At 42.1% G+C, this 20,037-nt stretch overlaps 1 protein-coding gene across 1 annotated transcript in view; it reads right to left on the bottom strand.

Annotated features, from left to right (window-relative positions):
- The window catches only part of ARFGEF3 (ARFGEF family member 3), a 127,273-nt gene that overhangs the window by 71,136 nt on the left and 36,100 nt on the right, over positions 1-20,037 (bottom strand). Inside the window, exons 4-5 of the mRNA XM_006776223.2 lie at positions 17,989-18,120; positions 5,859-5,927 (exon numbers count right to left, since the gene is read on the bottom strand). Coding sequence (XP_006776286.1) covers positions 5,859-5,927; positions 17,989-18,120 — 201 coding nt within the window. The remainder of the gene's footprint in view (positions 1-5,858; positions 5,928-17,988; positions 18,121-20,037) is intronic.

The following is a 20,037-nucleotide window of genomic DNA, read 5'->3' on the forward strand; positions in this document are numbered from 1 at the left end:
GAGGATTTTCAATGACGGGTCGTGTTCCATGTGTTCTTGTGTGTGTACACGTGTCTGCATGCTATGTTTATTTTTTAAAGTGTATTTTCATTGATTTCAGAGAGGAAGGGAGAGAGAGAAATATCATTAATGAGAGGATCATTGATTGGCTGCCTCCTGCACACCCCACACTAGGGATCAAGCCTGCAACCTGGGCCTGTGCCCTGACAGGGAATAGAACCGTGAGCTCCTGATTCATAGGTTGACGCTCAACCACTGAGTCACGCCAGCTGGGCAAGACTTATCTTTATGGAAAGTTCAGATACAACCAAGAAAGCTTACTGGAGCTAAGTGGTAGTTTTAGGCTGAAATGTCCTGCTTTGAAAATAGAGATGCAGATTTTCAAAGGCTAAGTTAGCAGGTGAAAAGCACTTGAGAGCTTACAGAATCATTGGGTATCAGTAAGTCTACAGAGCACTATTATTTTTGTGTGAGTGGCGGTGTACTAGTTGGTCTGTTTTGTCATTCCCACATTTTGGTGATGAAAAAGCATTTCTTAAATGACTACTCCGGTGAAAACCAAAAGACTGTAAGCTATTTTGCAAATTAAAAACAAAACAAAACACACACCCATAAAATGAAGGCCTTTAAGAAAGATGTTTATTCTTAGGTCATGTATCTGATTCCAGATGATTCTACTATTATCTTTTCTTAAATTACCTATACATTATTCATTTGATAATCTATTATTTATAACTACGGATCCATATACTTACATTTATAAGTTGTTGCTATGTTTTCCTATAAATAGATCTACTCTGTGCTCTTTTGATGCCAAGTTACCTAAATATGGATTGAGTGAGGGGGCATTTCCCTTCTTTTTTAAAGGCTGACCCTGCTCGTAATAGTGAAAACACATATTAAGATGGAACAGTGGGATAGCTCTGTAGCAGATTCAACTGTTAAAGCATTTAGGAAATACGTTTGAGCCCTACCTAGTTGGGTAGCTCAGTTGATTAGAGCGTCATCCTGATATGCCAAGGTTGGAGATTCAGTCTCTGGTCAGGGCATGTACAAGACGCAACCAATGAATGCATAAATAAGTAGAAGAACAACTTGATGTCTCTCTCTCTTTCTCTATACTCAATGAATAAAGTAAAAAGAAATACATTTAATATATATCAAGCGCTGCCCAATGGGAAGAAGAAAATGTGGAGTTGATGTGGCAGGAGAAGATGAAAGACAAGGGTGATTAGAAGAATCAAAGCTTGTACGATTGGGGGGATCACCATCGAGAGGATGCTGCTGCTGGGTGGGACTCCATACTTGGTGGGGTGGTCCCATTAGCCAAGCAGAGGCACGGCAGCTGTCACTGGGGTTTTAGGTCTATAAACCCGGCAGAACATGACCTTTAGATCTCACTTTAATATGCATGATTCATCGGAGTATCTTATAAGAAGGCAGATTCTTATTCCTTGCTCTGGGTCGGGGCCGGAGGAACTGCCCATGCATTTGGTGGGTGGGACACGCTTGAGGCTTTAGACCACAACAGCACATTTCCACGTGGTTTTATGACAAAGCTTGGCCGGAGGGAATAGTAACTAGCAGAGCAGTGATTCTCAACCTGACTTCGGTGGGAGGGGGAGGAAGCTTTCACAAGTTTGCATGCCTAAGACCAAAACACTACTCAGAATTCCAGGGCAACCCGAGGCATCTTATTTGTGCTAAGTAAAGAGGAGAAGTCAAAGTTTAATCAAGTAACTACTGAAAATAGTCGACCTTCTATAGGAACCTAGAGGAACCTTTGGTAAGCCCATCTCTTGTTCTGATCTTTACTCATTATCAACTGTGAACTGATGTAAACTACTCTCTTAAAAAGATATATATCAAAGATAAAAGGCAGGCGTAGTTTAATTTCAACATTGTGCCTGCAGGGTATTCATGCCTGAGCAGGGTTTGGGATGGGGGAGAGGTGGCCCCTTTGTGGGTTACCACCATTTACACAGGGGCAGCATAAGGGCTCCTATGAGTGGGTCTGCTACAGGTGAGCTGATGATAGCACGTGCTGCACAGGGTATAGGCTGAAAGCTCAGTCACATCCGCTTGCATCCTGGTGCTACCACTTCCTAACGGTGTGACTTTGGGAAAGATAGTGAACCTCTCTCCGTGTCACTTTCCTTATCCTGCTTTGCAGTATTGTTATATGGATTATATGATTTAATGTAGGTAAAGTTCTTAGAACAGTGCCTGGCAGAGAGTAAATGCTAAATATGTAGTAGGTGTAGACAGAACACTGTCTTGGAGTGCATATACTTGTCTCTTACCGCGAGTGATGTTATGTTTTCAAGCCTCCTCCGAATTACTGACTCTTAGAGGGAATGGCCACAGAGAACCAAGAACTATAGCTACGCCTAGAACTATTCTGAGTCGCAGCCATGAATAAAGGTCCACTATTCTTCTTAGCAGGAGGAGTACTATCCAGGGTGTTTCTCTTGGTGGCTTTTTGATCGGAGTGACCCCTGACCCTGTATGCTCGTTGTCTCATGGGTCACTCGGCCTCCCTCAGCAGACTGATGTGGAAATGTCCTGACCCATGGGCTGGCCAGGCAGGAGAGCTGGATTCCTCCTCTTCTGAAGCTGGTGTCCATGCCAGGTCCAGAAGGGCCATGCTGCACACTTAGCAAAGGTGCTTTGAAGTGGTGACTCTTGGGCCATGACGAAGCAGTCCCTACCCCTGCCTTGCTGGAGAGTCTTCCAGATTGTCCAGTCACGGGAGCAGAGTGGTGGATCTGAGAGGCCTGGAGAAGAGGCAGCCTATACCTGGGTCCCACCACAGGGGGTGGAGGAATCTCCTGCAGGCCTGCAAGGGGGAAGGCCGCCGCTATCAAACAGATGAACAGTTTATTTTTAAGAACTTCACCAAGTTCTTCTTCATTCCAAGGAATAGAGCTCCAGGTCTTTATTAGGAGCAACAAGTCAAAGCTAGCATGGGAGTAGCAGGTTTCTCCGCGATGGTCTGCCCCTGCTTCATTATCTGCACACTGACTGGGAACTCTTGTCCAGCTAGGAAATCTCGGTGGGCTGCAGGCAGGACAAGAGGGGACTCGAGTAAGCTTGTTACAGTTCTCTCAGGAAGCTGGCCCTTCGCTGACCCATCCTTTCAGGGTATCGGCCATGTTGTTTAGGGGTAACCTCGACACCACTGTCCATGTGAAGTTCCATAACGACACTGACCAAGCATTTACTATGCGGCCGGACCTGCACGGAAAGCTATTTATGTGGATTCTACTTCTCTTGTCCAATCAGCACAACCACACTGTTAGCATTCCTTTTACAGAGAAGCAGCCCGAAGCCAGGGCGGTATCCAAGGCAACACGCTGGGGGTGGCAGAGCTGGACCGACATCTAAACATGGGACTCTGGAGCCCTGTTTCTACCTCCCAGCTCGAGGCCTTTACCTTTACATCTCTCAGGCTGAGATTTTCTTCAAAAACAGGTTCCTTTACAGGATTTGGTGGGGAGCACCATGCCCTGCTGCCTCACTGTTCTGGACAGGCCTGCCGAGTCTTTACTCTGCTTCCAGACGCCCTCAGTGAACACGCTTGACTTGGGTGGTCCAGGGCAGTGCCTGTCCACTCTTCAGGAACTGCATCCCAACTTTCAGGTTCTTATTCGAAAACTGGTTCCTGCGAGGAGGATAAAGACAACCTCCTCCTCCTCTCAGCCTGGGCTGCCTGATGGCCATCTCACAACGTAGGGTGCTGCAACAACCTGTGCCCCCACAGCTCCCAAGGGCCGGCTTCACAGTGACTGCTGCATTTCCCTTCCCGCCCTGCCTCCCACATGCCAGCCCTGCTTCTTGCTCTGATAAAAACAAAAACCAAAAGAACCCCACAAAAAAACAAACAAACCATCAAAAACACTACAGTTGTCATTTTAAAAGTAAAAAAAGAGATAAGCCAAAGAACTTATATACCTATATGCATAGCCCATGGACACAGTCAATAGGGTGGTAAAGACCTGGGGATGGGTGGGTAGGAGCTGAGAGGAGGGGAGTTAATGGGGGGCAAATGGGAGACATCTGTAATACCATCAACAATAAAAAATATTAAAAAATAAAGCGATAGCTGTAAGGATTAGATTTTGTAGTAGCTTTTGGTTAAATCAAATATTCTACATAATATAAATTATAAACCTTTTGTAAAGAGGCTATCATTAGATGTTAACATGCATATTCACTAGGAGATTTCTTTAGGTTCTGTTACAATTCAAAAACAATAAACAGATATCCAAAATAAATAAAAGTAATGGGGAATCTAAAATAGACAAATTCTGAAAAACAGAGTAGTCGTTCTTGCTAAGGGCCAGAAGGAGGGAGAAATACAGAGGAAGTACTATTCAATGTGTATAAAGTTTCAGTTATAGAAGATGAATAAGTTGTGGAGATCTGCTCTAGGTCATTGTGCTTATAGTTAACATTACTGTATTGTACACTTCAGACTATGTTAAGAGGGCAGATCTCATCCTAAGTGTTCTCACCACAATAGAAAAAAAACGAACCTGCCAAGAATGAGTACTCACAGGAACTCTCAAAATTCATTAAAAAAATTCTGACAGCTATTCCCTTTCTTTACCTATATGGAGTAAAACATATAAATGTGTGAAAGAAAAGTGTTCTTTCCAACAATATAACTACACATTTGAGAACTGATTTATATTGTAGTGAGAAGTCAGCTAATTATCTGCTTCTTTTTATTTTGATAGACTCACAAAAATGTCCTGTGTGCTCAAAATAATTTTCTCTTAATTTTCACCCTTTAATGGCACACAATACTGTAAAAGCCCATGAATCGGCCAATATAAATACTACCCATGACAATGTTACCTAGGTGAGGTGATGGATATGTTAATTAATTGATTGTAGTGATTATTCCACAATATATACATATATCAAAACACCGAGTTGTATAGCTTAAATATATACATTTATTTGTCAACTATACCTCAATAATGATGAGAAAAATGATGAAAAAAAGAAAACATGCCCAAAGTATTTAGCACCTACCTGGTATACCCAATAAATGGTAAGCATTATTGTAAAAACAAAAACCCATGCGCACTAATAGGTTTTCTTTTCCTCCGTAATTTAAGAATTCAGAATATCAATGCCTCATTAAGGTCTGAAGGTGCATGCTTGTCAAAACATACAAATCCTGAAGATACTCTTTTCAGGAAATGGAAAGAAAATTATTCTAAGCGTATTAAAGAACAGCTCTGGAATGATGAGGTCTCCAAAAACCACAGTTTATGCCAGACAGTCAGAAAGCCAAGTTTTCTGCAGGACACACTCGGGGGAGCGCTGGGAGGTACTGATTGCTCCAGGCCACACAGCACAGATCAACACAGACAGAAAAGAGAAGGCTTTCCAGCGACAGCTACAAATACACTCATCGGGGATTAGGAGACAGGAATGGAATTTAATCAATAAACATCTCTCTAAGTCAAATACCTGGTTTCTTAAAAAACGTTTGAAGAAAACTCAAATGCTTTTTGATTGAGGTTAGGAAAAACAGACTAAGAACGCATTCTGAGTGAGGTAAGGTAGGGAGAGCCAGTACTGTTATTTCTATGGTTACAGACGCAAGTTAAGCAAACCGAAGCATGCAAAGCACCATGACTTAGGACGATGGACCACCGAGCCCACTTCTCACAGATCCAACCCTTAGTGGAAATTCCCCAGGGTCATGACAAGAGAAGGCCTCGCCCAACTGCTGGGCTCTGCTCTACCCCCGGTATGGATGCCAACTGGGGTGAAGCAGCTGTGAGCAAGCAGCACAAGCGCAAGCAGCACCGAGGGCGGGGGCAGCAGCGGGCACTCACCTCTGCGATCTTCAGCACTGCACTCCCGTTCAGGTCAAATGTCGGGGTGTAGGTTATGCAGAGTAAAACCTTTACCAACCAGGAGGTGGGGGAGAAAGGAAGAGAGAGGGGGTTAAAAACCTAGAAAGTGATTTGTATTCCATATGGCTTTTGTGCAGTCCTCTTGATGACTCCTTTGTTCTTTGCTTTATCGAATGTGTTGCTATTTCACTCACTGTTCTCTAATTGGTGGCCGCACATTGCCCAATAAAATAGAGATGAACACTTTTAAAAATAAAGGATGCTACCCTCACCCCCAGGGAAGGACCGCTGTAAGGCATTCCTCAACACCTCCAGGAAGTCTACCAGTATCTGATAAGGAAACTAAATGGCCAGGCTTCATGCTAGGCACTGTGTGTATATGATCTAGATTGCTTTTTTAGTAATTGTCATTATGATTGTCTTTATTTTACTGATAAGGAAACTGATGCTCAGAACAACTGGATAAGATGCCCAAGATCACTCAGGAAATAAGTTGTGGAGCTGAGATTTCAACCCAAGTAATCTGACTCGATGCCCTGAACCCCTTGGCAATACTGTCTCCACTTCTTTTCCAAGCATCACTCAACTTTCCTGCTCCTGTCCGCTCCCAAATCCACATGGGATTAGAAATTGTTGCATGGTCACTTTCCTTCTCCCGCCCCATGTTAGTCCTGTGTTCCCCTTATTCTCCAAGATATATAGACAGGGAGTCGATGACATTTGCAAGATCGTTAGCGACCATTAAAAATCTCACTCTCTACTTGTAGGGCTATTAGGGAACAGATCAATAAAAGCCTGTGGCATTTTAAGAATTGCTTCTAATTTTGGAGATAAGACGCCAGACTCTCCCCTGTCCATTTGGCTCCTGACGCTGCAACTTTGCAGGCTGGTAGCCTCAGACATAAAAGTGCTGGTGTCTGCTCCTTGCTCGCAAACACAACAGCGGGGCCCTGCTTGCACCTGGTCCTGTCAGTAGCAGCCTCCGGAGAATGTAGCCCAATTCATGGACGAGCATTGAAGCCTAGCACAGTCACCTGATACAGCATACACACCTCAGCAGCACACCCAAAGCACGATTGTCAGATGGGACAAGGCCTTTCCTAAGCTCTCATTCTGAGTCACCAGCCAGGCCAGTCCTAGATGCAGTCACTCCTTCGGAGAAAGCAATTACGTGTGCAATTTAAAAAGGAAAAGGGGATTTTTGCCAATTCTAGTCACGAGGTTAGATAAGTTCATTGTGGTTCTGCTCCTCAGTCTTTTAATCCTTAAGATGCCTGATACCCAAGCGTCGACTCCTGATAAAAATCATCTCAATGCTATGCCGGCTGGAAGAGAGGGATAATGGAGCAACTGCTTTATGGCCTCATGGAAAAAGGCTTTCTGTAATATAAGGGCTATCTTTGAGGGGGGTTGGTGTTTGGTGTGCAAGAAAGCTGTGGGCAGCAGTCACCAGGATCTATCTGGCCTGGGGAGAGGACATATCTAATACCTCTGTAACCCTCCTGTCCTGAAACCCTCCTGTCCTTGGCTCCTCCTATGCTTGTTCCTCATGTCACTCATGTAGCTGGTTCTTTCAGGTCTCAATTCAACCTCTGTGACACTTCCGCTCGTTTACTTCAGAGCACGTACCAGTCTCATACATGAATGATGCATTTACTTATTTATGATCTTCCCATTAGACTATTATATCCATTGAGCACCCGAAAGCCCTCAGGCTTTCTCATATGATGCTTTCCTACTTAAGCGTTCTGCTACTTTGCACAGCTTCCTTTTCTTGTGTCCCCCTCCCTCTCATGTTTACAGCAGGTGGGAAGAAGGTATGAGAAAATGGATGGCCGGTGGAGGTGGTGGCCTGTGAAGGAGAGTACTGGTCCACCTGGGCATTGGTTTTTTAGGTATTCATGATAAAGACTGACAACTGGACATTTATGAAACCTGTTTACCCCACGTATAGTTTCTTACAGGACTGACGACCGACATTCTGCCTTCCATCCTGTGTACATTCATACAAAAGTAGGTTTGAAAAGAAATGTTCAAAAGCCCACCCCAGCTCTCTGTGAGCAAGAGCTGCGTTCTGGCGGCAGTGGTTGGAGGCAGTGGGAGCAGCGCCTTTGAGAGTCTTCACGAAGGGTACTGGTGGCGGGATTTGGTAATCACGAGTCTCCCACGGTAACAGGGGAAGCTCGACTCCCTCTGCCCAGGGAAGCCAGGGAAGGCACAGGGAGGTCTTGCAGCCTGAGTCTGCAGCAGACAGGCTCCCTGTACCCACCCATTGCTGGTTTTATTCAAAACATCTTTGAAGAAAGGCTTTCCCCACCTAATGCCTAGCCACCAATACCAAAGGACTCACTGAGCCATACACAAAAGCTAAGCACAACAGACAATAATGAAGGGAAAGTGAAGCACAGTAAGGAAGGCAGCTCCTTAAACTCGCACACAGTCTGCTGTGTTGGCAGCACAGCAGGTTTTAATTATAACTCTGACAGTGCCCTGGTCCCCCATGGCTCACAAGATATATAAAGGACATGAGTGTCTAGCAAGGATGATGAGGCAGACAGAACTGACTCACCCAAAAAGTGCTAAGTGGAGAAACAGTTGCTATGCCCAGTGCCTAGCAAGCATTAACTCACCAAATTAAAACACAGAGTGAGTGAAAGGATACTTAGAGCCACAGCAAATTAATTTAAAGTGTCTGACTTCCACTGCATCATGAGAGAGCAAAATTTTTAAATTCACATTCTGAGCATGTTGGCCTCGAGAAAAACAGGAACATCTAAATATCGAGGGCAACTCCATTAAAAATACAGCCCTCACGGGGTCACGAAAGCATACTGACTACATTATCGCTGAACAGCAGGAACTTGAGTGATAGATAGGCAGCGACTTGCAATCTAGCTGGATGGCACAGCCTCTATAAATGATCTAAGAGGATAGGAAAAAAAAGGCTTAAGCTCTGGCTGGTGTGAGTCAGTGGTTACAGCATTGGCCTGTGCACCAAAGATCATGGGTTCAATTCCAGTCAAGGGCACCTACCTGGGTTGCAGGTTAATCCCTGGCCCTGGTCTGAAAGCATGTGTGCGGGAGGCAACCAATAATGTGTCTCTCTCATATTGATGTTCCTCTCTCTCTCTCTCTCTCTCTCTCTCTCTCTCTCTCTCTCTCTCCATCCTGCCTACTCTCCCTTCCTCTCTCTCTAAAAATCAATGATAAAATATCCTTGGGTAAGAATTTAAATGAAGAAAGGCTCAGTCTTCCATGAAAAGGGGAAAAATCATTATAAAGGCTATAAAATTCCCAATCAACTCTGCAATTTAAAATGTGTACAGAAACCCCAGATTCAAAAAAATAGCCTGGAAAGGAGAAAGGAAAGCTGATCTATTTTAAGAACTGGCACAAGTGAAAAGGATCTGGCAATTCAGAGATGCCAAAGAGGCCGTAAAATGCTTCATTTAAGTGAAAAGGTGTTCAGGTATAGGAAAGAAACATAGCAGATAGTGGGCTCGGTACTACCCAAGGTTTCAGGCATCCGCAAGGGCCTTGACATGTATCTCCCACATACACGTGGTGGTGGTGACTACTGTATACATTAACTCTGAAGGTTAGAAGACATCATGACTGGAGAAGAGAGACTTTGCAGATGAGATGACATATGAGCAAAGCACTGATGCAGGAGAGAACAGGGAGAGAGATGTGTGCCAAGCAGAGAAAATGCCATGAGTAAGGGCATGGAAGTATGAAGGTAGAGGCAAGAGATGATGCTAGAAAGTAGGTTGGAACCTTATTGTACTTCACTTTAAATGCCCTATGTTAAATGTTCTGCATGTATTATTTTAGGGTTGGTCAGGCCAAACTAATTGTACTAAGACAAATGGGAAATTGAAGTGATAAAGCAGACACTTAATAAGATGTCAGTGAAGTTAAAGACAGATTGCAGTCATTCCAATGGATATGGACTGACTGGGGTGCATTTGGCAAAGGGATGCAGGGACTTCGTAGAAGGCAAACATCTCTGTATTTAAAACCTGGGTATCACTGTTCTCCCCACATACTCCCTCATGTCTGATCAGTCTGCTAAAATCTCTCCTGCTTCCTCCATTCCCAAAGCTTGATATTAGATATTAATAAAGTAACATATTTTGAAGAACAGTGATATCCCTTGTTCAAAATGCTTAATACAGGCAACACTGCTACAGACGTGACAATCACAGAACTGGCAGAAAATGAAAAAGGCTTTTTTCTACAGAATTTATTTGGAGCCGTTTAGATATAATTTAAATCTGTGTGTCCTCTTCACCCACATCAGATTCATAAGCTTCCTAGTGGTAAGGTCTGACTTTCTGAAGCCCACCTGTTTACAGCACCTTGCCTGGCCCTGGGAGGCATGGTGAGTCCTGGCCCAGGCTCAATCCCTCCTATGCACTGTCCACAGGAGAATCAACCTCCGAGAGTGTCAGTGGTCAGTGAGATTGCGCACCTATGTGCTTATCCATTATTGGAAAATGTGTAGACAATGTGATAAGACAGCCCAGCTGTATAGAAGAAAACTGTCCTGGGAATCTGAATGTCACATCCAGGTGGTATAAATGGCTAAAGGCAAATTTTGCAATCACGTACTGAAGTGTTAGGTGACCTGGTGAGGGCAACCGGAATTTAGTAAGCCTCCTCTCAGATGTACAGCCATCTGGCAGGACCTCACTCTGGAGACTGAGAAAACCACCTCTGCTCCCCACAGGGCATCTCCCATGAGACTTACGGAACATTCTCCCTGCCTGACATCTGTTCTGCTCTGAACCTGTCTTTGGCACTTAACATAGTAAATGGTAACTTGCCTAAGATTTATGTTTCAAAGACTTCGTTTCTGCTAAAGGACCATTTTCCCGAGACAGCAACTGCATGTCTACTTTATATCTACTTGTGTGCTGCACTCCTCCGGCTCCCCTTCATTTATGCAACAAATATTTATTGAGGTGTTACCAGGGGGCAGATTTAGCATGAGGTGTTGGGCATACAGTGAACAAAAAAGACACCCTTATCCCCTATCTTGCAGGGCTAACATCTGGTTTTGAAGACAGTCATAAGATAAGGAGTTATAATAAGGTGCTATGAGCATTATGATTGGAAAAATATACTGTATTCTGGGAAAGTTTATCAGGGTCCAACACATAGCACACCAGTTGTAATGCTGTTTTTATCTTTTCATGAAAGTCTTAATTTAATTTGTTGTAACATATAATTAGCAAATTAAACTTGGGGAAATAGTCAAGAAGCAAGTTGATTTGGGGGAGACAAGCTACCCAAAGGCACATCGAGGGCATGGGGGCACACTGAATGAGCAAGGAATTCTTCTTTTCCTCTTTCTTAAACTATTCAAATAATTTTTATTTATATATGAGTGCTTCTTGAGGTGATTGTAGTTTCATTTTTCCAAATACCAAATGATATTTGTAAGTCAAACCAAACAAAATAATCTACCAGAGCTCAAAGAGGTATCTAAGGATAGGAGTCCAGCCCACAGAAGGCCCTGTCTTTCCTGGAACAAGGAGAGAGCAGACTCTTGAAATCCTCAGTGCCAAGTGCACTTCAGACCCAAGCTCTAGTTCTGGCTGATACCTTAGCTTTGCTACTTAATGCATATCTCCTTCTGGTCCCTCACATATATTGGCTAGAAACTTCCTAAAATGCAAAGTAATCCCATAATTTCTTCTCTTTAGAAACATTCTGGTTCTTTTTTTTTACTTGGTCAAATTCAGCAGAAACTAAGGCAGAAAGTTCAGTGACAACGCCCTGAATACTGAGACACCACCTGTCTTTCTCTAGGATGTTTACATCATTATCATTTACATTCTACAGCTTAGAACATAAAGGCACAGATAAATTTAAAAACTTTCCTATGTTCACCAAGCATTCTAGCTCCAGAAGCTCTGTTTTTACCACTCTGCCACCAAATATTTTGAAAAGCAGAAATTCTAAAATGACAGAGTGTAATGATTGTTAGGACAGTTAATTCATGCCATTCTGCTACTCTTGCAGACACACTTGTCCACGTAAAGGTGTCTCAGTTAATTCCTATCTAAACTGTAGGACATTTCTTCTTTCTCATTACGTTTCATTATTTTTCAGAAGTCATATTACTCACACTGACTTTGCAGTTAACTCAAACACAAGTCTAGAAAGTTTTCTTCTTCACCTATCCAATACCACACATCCAAAGACCAGATCAACTCCTAGGGTTGCCACAAAGCCTCTCCAGAAATATTTAAATGGTAGAAAAAGCAATTCTGCTACCAACAACTGTGTAAGTCCCACCAAATAACTGAACCATTCCAACCTCAATTTTCCTATAAAAAGAAGGATCTGATGATGTTTGAGGTTACTTCAATTCTAAAGTCCAAATCCATGTTGTTCTCAGTTTGGAACTCACACAGATATTTATCTATAATCACAACTTGAGTTTTTTGTTTCCTTTTATCCTGGTGGCCACTGAAAAGTATCACAGGTGTTTCCTTCTCCTCTCCATTAGTCAATAACTGAAGTAACAAGAAACTTGTAAGCCATATGCCAGATGCTCTGCCAGGCACCAAAGGGACGCAAACAATACTGACAGTATGTAATTAGTTTTCACTTAGTACCTAGTGAGATTCTGTAGTCATGCCTGAATCGAGAGTTTAGAACTAACTAGTCAGATTATATCATGACGTTCCCCCTGAATAGGCCACTGTAGTCCACTAGGTCCCAGCTAACCTCACACCTCTCTGAATGCATTACAATTCTTTTCTCCTGAGGAAAGTGCAGTAAAAAAGAAGGGCAGGGGATGGCAGAGGAGATGTGTCAGCTGCCTCTTGCTGGGGAAAAATAAACCAGACTGTGATTCTCATGTGATAAGTGAGTGTGGCAGACTGCCAGTTCTCTCTCAGCACTATCCTCTTCTTCTTGAAGTTTAGAACTCTGGGCACATGCTGCCCAAAATAAAGACTACACTTCCCAGCCTTCCTTACAACCGAGTGTTGTCATGTGACCAAGTCTGGCCAATGGGATGTGAGCAGAAGTGTCTTGCCTATCCTTCCTTCTGCCAATTGGCAAGAATGTAGACGTGATGACTGAGGATGGGGGGCGGGGGGGCCATCATGGACAATGAGGTGGGGAAACAAAATCCAAGAAACAAACATGTCTGATAATGTGGTTCAGCCAATACTAACCTAAATTTATGCAAGAGAAAAATAAACTTCTGCCTTGTTTTCAAGGAAATAAATCCCAACTAATACAGTAATTCTTTCTTCACTTTCTCCAATCCCAATCTTCTTGCTTGATCCTTTCTAATACTTTGGATCTATTTGCTTTAAATATTACCTCTTAAGAAGAAACTTCTCTGTTCTTCTCATCTGCCCACCCTCAGACCTTACTATAAATACACTTTTAGTTTTCCTAGATTGTTCATTCATTGTTTTTATCACAGTTTATGTGTTTTTATGCATTTCATTGATTTCTTTATCAATGGCCTTCGGACAAAGACTGTTTTTGTTTCATTTCAGTTTCATTTTCATTGCCATGGGATCATCCCCGCCTAGCACAGAGGAAGCAACAGATATTTATTGACAACAGGATTGAAAAAATTGGAGGATCTTCCCCACTCTACTAGGAACTCTAACACATTCCCAGTAAATATAGGAGCCTCTGCATCTCTGCTTGCTTAACAAACACCATGGGTGTAAAGTTTTAAAACACTTAGAATAATTCGCAAATATATTCAAGTGCTATGGCCTTGGAAATGGTGGTGCATAAAAAAAAGAATAGATAATGTGAAAATACTTTTATCTCAAAAAGTAATGCATAAATTACTTAAAGGAAAACCACATTTCTAAGTTTTCAATATTTTCTTCTTTTCCATATATTTTTATTACCTGTCTAATGCAGTCACACTAAGGGGTAGAGAAGCTTGGGGGAAAATAGTATGAATTTTATCAATGCGCATACAAAGTAGAAAACACTATCTTCAATTTTCGGAGCAGGAAGAGGGAGGGCTGTTGGGGAACCATTTTCTTAGCAAAACCACCTATTTTAGATACTTCTGCAATAACCAAAGAAATGTGTTTGTAATCATGACAGATCAACCTCTAACAATTGCACATTTTAAATTAAACATTTTTCATCAAACACTGGATTGTTCCTTAATACTAGAGATTGCTGCAAATCTTTAACGTGTCTCAACAGACTTAGTTTTAGACTAAGAATGGATTTCTCCTTGTTATGAGAAGGCAAGACAATTTAGTCATTTTTCACCCTCAAACTTGGCTAATGATCATTCCTCCCCTAAGACACTCTAGAAGACCAATGCCCAGAGTTAAAAGGCCAAAATATGAGATTCTGCCATTAAAATATTATTGAGAAGGGATGTAGAAATGTTCCTTCCATTTGGCTTCTTTCTTACTCCCAGACCAAGGCATGGACTGCAAAGCTGGTATAATTTAAAAGTACTCTCTCCCCTCCACTGTAAGACCAGAGTTCTACATGGACAACCTAAAGCTTAGCTCTACCGGTTCTACAGATAGTAAGCTTTTCCCCCATGAATCATTCACCTTTATATTTTCTGTAGACATCTGGTTGGTTTTGGTACAAAATATGAAAACATGTCAATGGTAAATGACATTTTCTTTTCCTTCCCCTAACTTATAATCTCAATTTCTCCTCTCCCCTCCCCTCTCTTATCTCCTCCCCTCCCGCTTCCTCCCGCGTGCTCGCGCGCACACACAAACAGAACCATCAGCTACTTTGGTGGGAAAATTACTATGATCCTTTCTTCACATTTGAATCTAGCTAATTGAACTAGTAAATAAATACAATGTTATAATGTCATGGGAGGGTACAGAAAACACACAGGACTTCAAGTCACTCTAGCTTTGCCCCTTGTTAGTCTGTGACATAACTTTTCTATTCAATCAACTTTAAAATGTCTTGCAGATAGAGCAAGGAGGCAATGTAACCCACTCTTTAAGAACACAGGCTTGACCTCAGGCTGAATTACAGTTCAAGTACTGGCCCCATCGTTTAACTAGGTGTGTGATCTGAGTATGAATGTCAAGTACTTAGCAGAGTTTCTGATGCATAATAAATGCTAAATAATCAGCTCCTGTCATTTCTCCTTTGAAAATTGTAAAGCCTTCCACCAATATTAACTTCTATTACCCAAAGATGCACATAAAATAAGATTTCCAGTAACAAAACATTCATCAAATGCTTTCTCAGTATTCCATATCATATCTTGCCTTATCTACAAAGCTCACCTGCCCTTCCCAGATAGCATGCTCTCATCTCTGACATGCTTACAGAGGCAGAACGCCAGCCGTAATTCCCTGTAGTCTTTGAAGACTCAGCCAGCTGTATCAGTAATAACCTCACTAAAGGTTATCCATCAGAAAGAAGCGGGGGAACGTCCCAACAGATCTACTATCTGACCCAGCAATTCCACTTTTGAGTATTTATCCAAAGATAATGAAAACACTAATTTGAAAAGATCTATGCACTCCTGTGTTCACTGCAGCATTATTTACAACGGCCAAGATATGGAAGCAACGCAGGTGTCCACTGATAGACGAATGGATCAAGATGTGGTATATATACACACACAATAGACTATTACACAGCCAGAAAAAGAGAATGAAATCTTGCCATTTGCAACAACATGGATGGTCCCAGAGTGTTTTATGCAAAGTGAAATAAATCAGACAAAGACAAATACTGTATGATTTTACTTATATATGGAATCAAAATAAACAAAAAATAAAACAAAATAGAAACAGACTCATAGAACCATAGACCTAACTGATGGTTGCCATAGGGAAGGGAGTGGGGAAATGGGTGAAAAAGGTGAAAGGGAATATAGTCAATAATATGGTGATTAGATTGCACAGTGACAGATGAGTACTAGGATTAGTGGGGAGATCACCTTGCAGGGTATAAAAATGTCTAATCACTATGTTGTACACCTGAAACTAAGATAACTAACATAGTATTGTGTACCAGCTAGAGTGAAATAAAAAATACATTTTTCCCAATTCTAATGTTGAACTAGCTAAAAATAATAGCATGCAACAAAAGCCCTTATCTTTCTAGGCATTTTGGAAATCTACTTGTAAAGAATGTCAATCCAGCTTGTTGTTTTTCTTTTCTGACAATGTCTGATTTCTTTCCAGACATTAATTACAAGTACCACGGTCTATTGTGATGTCATTAAAAAGTCCATTAAGATGGCTTTCCAGGATTTCCAGGAGAGTTAACATGTATCAACTCCTGTACTCAGCAAAGCTGGCAGAAGGCACTGCTGAACTGTTATTTTTTTAAAGCAAGTACAGGTTTTCAAAACAGGTGTTACTGTGGACATGACCATGAAGCATCCTGCTTCTCCACAGCTCCTACAAAAACAGGTACTTCCTCATTTTAATTTTGAATACACATGTCTGTCCTCTACAAAAAGCTATATGCCTGGGAGAATTTCCAGATAATATGAAATCTGTGAGGCATGTCTATCAGTATGACACCAGAGCTCAGCCTCCAGTACTCTGAGACTTAATAGTAGATGAAGGACTCAGCAGACTAGACTTGGAAGTAGTAAAAACAATTAACACGGCAGCTGGCCTTGTGTCTCCCCCAATAGTGGCCAAGGGGGTATAGAGAAGTAAAACAAATCTAGAGGTGGTTATGCTTCGGTTCCTATGATTGCACAACTGACAAACATATGTCAAAGGACAGGAAAAACCTGTATATTCCCAAAGCAAAGAGAGTTAAAGACAAATAAGCTCCTCAAGGCCATCCAGCTCAGAGTTTCCCAACGTTTACTGTGTACAGGATTATTCTTAGACCCACCACTAAGATTCTGACTCAGCAGCAGTAGGTAGCGGTAGCAGTAGGTAAAGGTAGGAAGAGTAGTGGTAATATTTAACACTTTGAAAGCACTTGCTTTATGCCAGATACTGTGCTGAGTTCTTTACAAATATCATTCTACTTAATCCTCACAACAATCCTATTGGGTAGGCGCTACTATTACCCCCATTTTACAGATGAGAAGATCAAGCCAGAGTGGTTAAGGAATCTGTCCTAGGAAATGAATGAGGATTCAAACCTAGATAGGCTGGCTTTGGAGTCTGAGCTCTTCATTAATCACTATATTAAACCAACCACCAACAGGGATAGGGTGAGTCCCAGGGCATTAAGAAAATGCCATGACGGAAACCAAGCTTTTCTTTTCTGAGTAGAGAAACTGAAGCCCAGAGAAGTGAATCTCTTATCCAAGACAAAAATCCCCCAGTGCACTTCCAGGAAGAAATCAACCATTCTATGCCACCAGCTATTCTTAAACATTCCTCTAGGGAGAAAACGGGCAGAGACATTACTGAAAGCCAGTCTGTTGGTTCCAGCTGTTACTCTGACCAAGGCGCTCTTCTGGGAAAAATTTCCATCCTTTCCTGCCCAACTCACTCTTCACTCCCAGGATCTGACATACTGCAGAGTCAGTGTAAGGGGCTCCCAATCATGGTGATTTTCAAGGAAGGGAAAGGGGAGGGAGAGATGTCAACCGCCTCCCTCCCCCCCAATAGAGATGGTAGCTGGAGAGATTAAGGTCATATAATTTGAGCACGGGGAAAAAAGATGTGATTCTGATATGGTTCCAAATTATGGTCTTCTTCCCCTAAAAACTGACTATTCTAAGACCTTAGTGAATGTTGAAACAGCATTAGAACTCTGCTTTGTTTTAACATAGACAGGCAGGATACCCAGAATGATCGGACCTGTCTCAAGCTAGAACTGCTCACATACATGCTCTCAAAAAGTGATAAATACATTTTCTAACATTTGACATGCGTGAGTGGGCCAAAAATCTTACAGATGTATTGAAATCATACCTTTTCACTTAGTTGTCCTTTCTGTTCAATAATCAAGGTTACTCTGGGGGACCATAAGCAAGGATAATAACCATATATTATTCCAAGCAAAGGGTGAGCTAGCATGACCAATATGCAGAGGCATTTCCCAGAAAACAGTAAGAGCTGGGGGGTTAGGGGGAGTCAGAGTTTGTTCCTGTGCCAATGACGCAGACCGGCAACCACATCAAACCAACCTTCATCACTTCCACCTGCAGGTCTTCATGGAGGGACGGCGTCACTTTCACGGCGTTCAGGATCTGATTGAGCAGCTGCTTCTCATCGGAGTCTGTTTCCATGGATACAAACCTCTCCTCTGACAGAAGCTTCTGTAAAGAGGCACAAGGCAGTGATCACAGATAGGCTCTTTCCTGCTGCCTTACTCTGTTGTAGCTTAGTACGTACAGAGGATAATTTTTCTTAGGAGGCATGAAGCTGGAGGCCATTAGGAAAGAACTCCTGCTTCAGATGCCATTGCAAAGAAAACAACACATCAAACCTTTGGTGAAGTTTCTTGGCAAAGTCTTCTTCCTGCTATTAGATAAATCACTATATATTTCACCAAGTGAAATTCTAACATGGTGGGCACAAAGGTTATTTGGGTGATGGGGGTGGAGCATGCCTGTGCCAAGGGAAATCAACCCTCATAACAGTCGTGCACACACACGCTCTTTCTGAATGGAGCTTGGCCACAGGAAAGGAGTCCTGTAGACAACAAGTTCCTTTTCTCAGATGTTTACTTTTTCACTTACGACTGTGAACTATCCCCAAACCCAACTGCCTACAGCTTCTGCTCACTTATCCTTCCCCAGATTCACACAGATTAGGCTTGTGAAGTATCCGAATTCAGCTGTGACGTCCACCTACGTCTTTTCTCCTCCATACTAACCCTCCTCGGGCACCTTCAATGGCATAGTTTTACAGGTGCTCTCGGGCTTAACATGTGGCCTCCAGTGTGAAAGTAGGACCTCATGAGTGGTCTGACATAAAAGAGTAGTGCACCGAAAGGTAAACTGTGGACTGTGGGTCAATATGGTGTATCAATGTAGGGTCCTCCTTGGTTAAAAAAAAAAAAGAATCATGAATCATGTTGGTGAGTGGTGTTGACAATGAGAAGGCTATGCATGTGTGCGACAGAGGTACATGGAATTCCCTGAACCTTCCTCGCAATTTTATTGTAAATAAAAAACTGCTCTAATAATAAAGCCTTTTAAAAATTAAAAATAAAAAGATGGCAGAGGAAAATAAGGGAAAGAAATGAGGTCTTTGGTGGCACCACTGAGCTGGTGCACCAAACCTAAAACGGCCCATCTCTAGAATTCTAGTTATGTAAAATAATTAAATGTGTTTTTTGCCAAACAAACAAACAAACTAACGGTAACTCATAGCTTTAATCACATTCTCAGATCAAATTAGCTGTAAGTCACGGCATATTCTGTGCTGACTCACACTTGTGAATGAGAACCCCTAATTCACAAGGAATGAAAGTAAGCTGTTCTCCCCCATTCTGTCCTGGGGCAGTGGGTCTGTGAGACGCAGTTAAGGACTTTCTATTAATCCCTGTTCTATCTGCCCTTGGCCAATTCAGTGTAGAGTCACTACTGTGAAGAGCTTTTGGCTTCTGATTGTCCAGAGCAATGACTTCCTCTTTTAGCTGAATGCTGATCAGAACAGAACAAAGATGGTGAACTTTCTTCCCAGAACTATCTGACATTTTTGCCTGTATTATCTCAAAAGAGATTTTTCACTATTATCTAGTGCACGCAGGGCAGCCCAGAGTTAAAGTTAATATACGAACCTCTTATTAACTACAGTGATAAAGACTGGGAAGCTCAAAAATATTGCCTGAAGTTAATCCAAGGTAACAAGGAATGGTAAGAGAAAGCTCCTTTCCCACCAGGTCACTGATGTTATTATAATTAAGTAAACCCTTGAAATCACAGTCCCCTAACTTAGAGTGTTGGAGGGTTAAAAAAAATAGTAATTAAATGGAAAATCTATACAATACTTCAGAAAAAAAAACAACCTTCCATTCATTTTTATGGTTGGCCCAATTACCTGGGAGAAGAGCAAAGATTTAAATAACATTATGGATGATGTTTAAAAATGTCTAATGCTGTTATATAATAAAACATACTTTATCTAATCCAGTGGGGGAGAGAGTAAGAAAAGGTATTAGGGACCTCTTTGAACTTAGAGAGCTAACAATGAAATTGTACATACGGATGTGAAAAGACGTCCTACAA

This window comes from Myotis davidii, unplaced genomic scaffold, assembly GCF_000327345.1.
Source record: "Myotis davidii unplaced genomic scaffold, ASM32734v1 scaffold266, whole genome shotgun sequence".
Taxonomy (NCBI): Eukaryota; Metazoa; Chordata; class Mammalia; order Chiroptera; family Vespertilionidae; genus Myotis; species Myotis davidii.